Source organism: Solea senegalensis, linkage group LG20 (assembly GCF_019176455.1).
Source record: "Solea senegalensis isolate Sse05_10M linkage group LG20, IFAPA_SoseM_1, whole genome shotgun sequence".
NCBI lineage: Eukaryota > Metazoa > Chordata > Actinopteri > Pleuronectiformes > Soleidae > Solea > Solea senegalensis.
Window position 1 is genome coordinate 14766199 of NC_058039.1, and position 2198 is coordinate 14768396.

Consider the following 2198-nt stretch of genomic DNA (forward strand, 5'->3'; position numbering starts at 1 on the left):
TAATACAGTTACGTCTTCTTGTTTTTTCTGTGGTGACCCAGACTTTTGTGCCACCTGCTGCTCATCACTGTACTTGTTTGTCCACATGGAAACAAAACATTTGCTATACAGTATTTTAATATTTTGTTCTTATAGGCTTTTCCGTAAACACGGAAGATATTTCTTTCCAAGAAATATCTTCATACACATGAATCCCCCCAACACAACTCTGAACACCGTAGTGTATATGCCAGGCCTGTGTGTGGCGCTGCAACGCTGCCAACACAAGACACCAAAAACTTGTACAAACAAATCTGTGCACAAACTTCAAACACAAGACAACGACAACAAAGGCAATTTCCCAGAGTTACGTATTGTTGTAAACATGAAAACACAAGGTGGCGCTTTGACATTTTATTTACTCTCCCAAAATGCCCGGTGCATGTTGATAAAAAGTTCTTGTGCGTGTATGTAATATGTCTGCATATTGACTCAGGTTTCTGGAGCTGCAACTAACGATTACTTCCATAATAAACAAATACGTAGTAGATTATTTTCCAGATGAATCGAGTATTCGTTTGGTCGATAAAAAAGCAGACAATGCTAGTTGCCGTTTCCCAAACATCTAAATTATGATATTCTCAAATGTCTTTGTTTTGTTCTAAAACCAGCATTTTCCAGTTTTAAAAGATCCGTTTGTCAAATGGAGCAAAGACACCAAAAAATATTCACTATATTTAAAAAAGTGAAAATGAAAAAAAGAAACATTCAAACTGACTAATCGATTATCAAAATAGTCTGATGGTTAATTTAGAACTAGAACACAACTTCTAGTGTGTTACATCACACTGGTAATGAACTTTCTCGCCTTGATTTCATGTTGCATTTTAACCTTGTGTGCAGAGCTCATTTGGCTTCCTTAAAGGTACATTGCGAGTAAAAAAAGTTGATAACAATGAAATCATTATTAAAAATCAGTGGTAAGTCACCGTCTGTGTGCACTTTGGCCCTGAATCTGACTCCTTCACAGTCACGCCGGAAATTAAAGATAACCACTTATCCTCATTGACTGTTAATCCCTCTACACAGTAACTTTTGGGGACATGCGCTTAAAGTTCAACATGGCTGAAGTACAGTTTAAAAAAGTCTTGACTGTGTTAGAAAGTACGTAAAATAAGAGGTACGGACTTTCCCAGTCGCCACTGAAACAACAACAGGAGACTCGGGGAGATCCGCACACACACTTGCGCCATAATTTTGTCACACTTTCCCTGGAGTTGCTTAGCGTGCTAGCCAGTTAGCACGGGAAGCTACATGCGCTGCTTTCTTTAGGAGAAGAAGGGCGAACAAAAAGGGGGCAAAATTAAAATGAATAAAAGTGTGGGGAATGTGCGTGACCGTGTACTCACCCCCGTCTGTCGTGGTTTTCATCCTCGCCGCTTCGCTCACTTTCGCCCGTCGACTGGTAACTTTAGACGGGGAGTTAGCTTAGCCGTTAGCAGCGACACCCCCGCTCCCTCCTCCGGTGTTGTTCTCACAAGAAGAGGCTTGCGAGAGAAGAACCTGCTCCGGCGTCCAGTCAAAAGTTAAAAATACAAACAAATAAAACTCCGTTTACTTCGCACAAGCTTCTATTTTTTTCTCAAAAACTTTTGTGCCAGAGTGTTCGTGTGTTCGGATGAGAAAATGTTGCCCCAAATCTCTGGAGGAGGAGAAGAAGGAGGAAGGGGGCGCTCCAGTCGCCCGGGTGTGAATGGCGCAGGTCGGAGTTTGCTGCTGCTGCCGTCGGTCGGTGCTGCTGGAGCAACGGAATGCGACGAGTCTAAATTTTCATCCCGTCTGTTGTGAAGACACCGCCTGCTCTTTTCCTCCTCCACATCACCGTCTTCATCCTCGCCGACACTTAAAAACAACGACGCTGTGTCGAGAGAGGATTTAAAATAAAGTTATTCTTCTTTCTCTGCCTGTTTCTCACTCTTTCTTCCTCCGGCACACACTTTTTCTTTTTCCACTCACTCACTCACACACTTCGTGCTCTCTCAGCCCCCCCTTCTTCCTCTGGCGGGGTGTCGTGTTTCTCTCTCCTCCTGCCACACGGGGCCGCCCACGCTGACCTGCGGAGGGAGGAGCGGGGAGAGAAACTCAACGCCCACTTGTTGCCAAAGATCGTCTACGTTTTTCTGGCTGATGATCACTCTGGAGGTGCAATTCTGGATTTG

At 43.8% G+C, this 2198-nt stretch overlaps 1 protein-coding gene across 2 annotated transcripts in view; it reads right to left on the reverse strand.

The window, feature by feature from the left end:
* erf (Ets2 repressor factor) overlaps positions 1-1963 on the reverse strand; it is a 36609-nt gene extending 34646 nt beyond the window's left edge. For both annotated transcript variants that reach the window (XM_044052849.1, XM_044052848.1), the window contains exon 1: positions 1389-1963. In XM_044052849.1, coding sequence (XP_043908784.1) covers positions 1389-1410 — 22 coding nt within the window. In that variant the 5' untranslated portion in view covers positions 1411-1963. The remainder of the gene's footprint in view (positions 1-1388) is intronic.
* Positions 1964-2198: the final 235 nt, after the last annotated feature.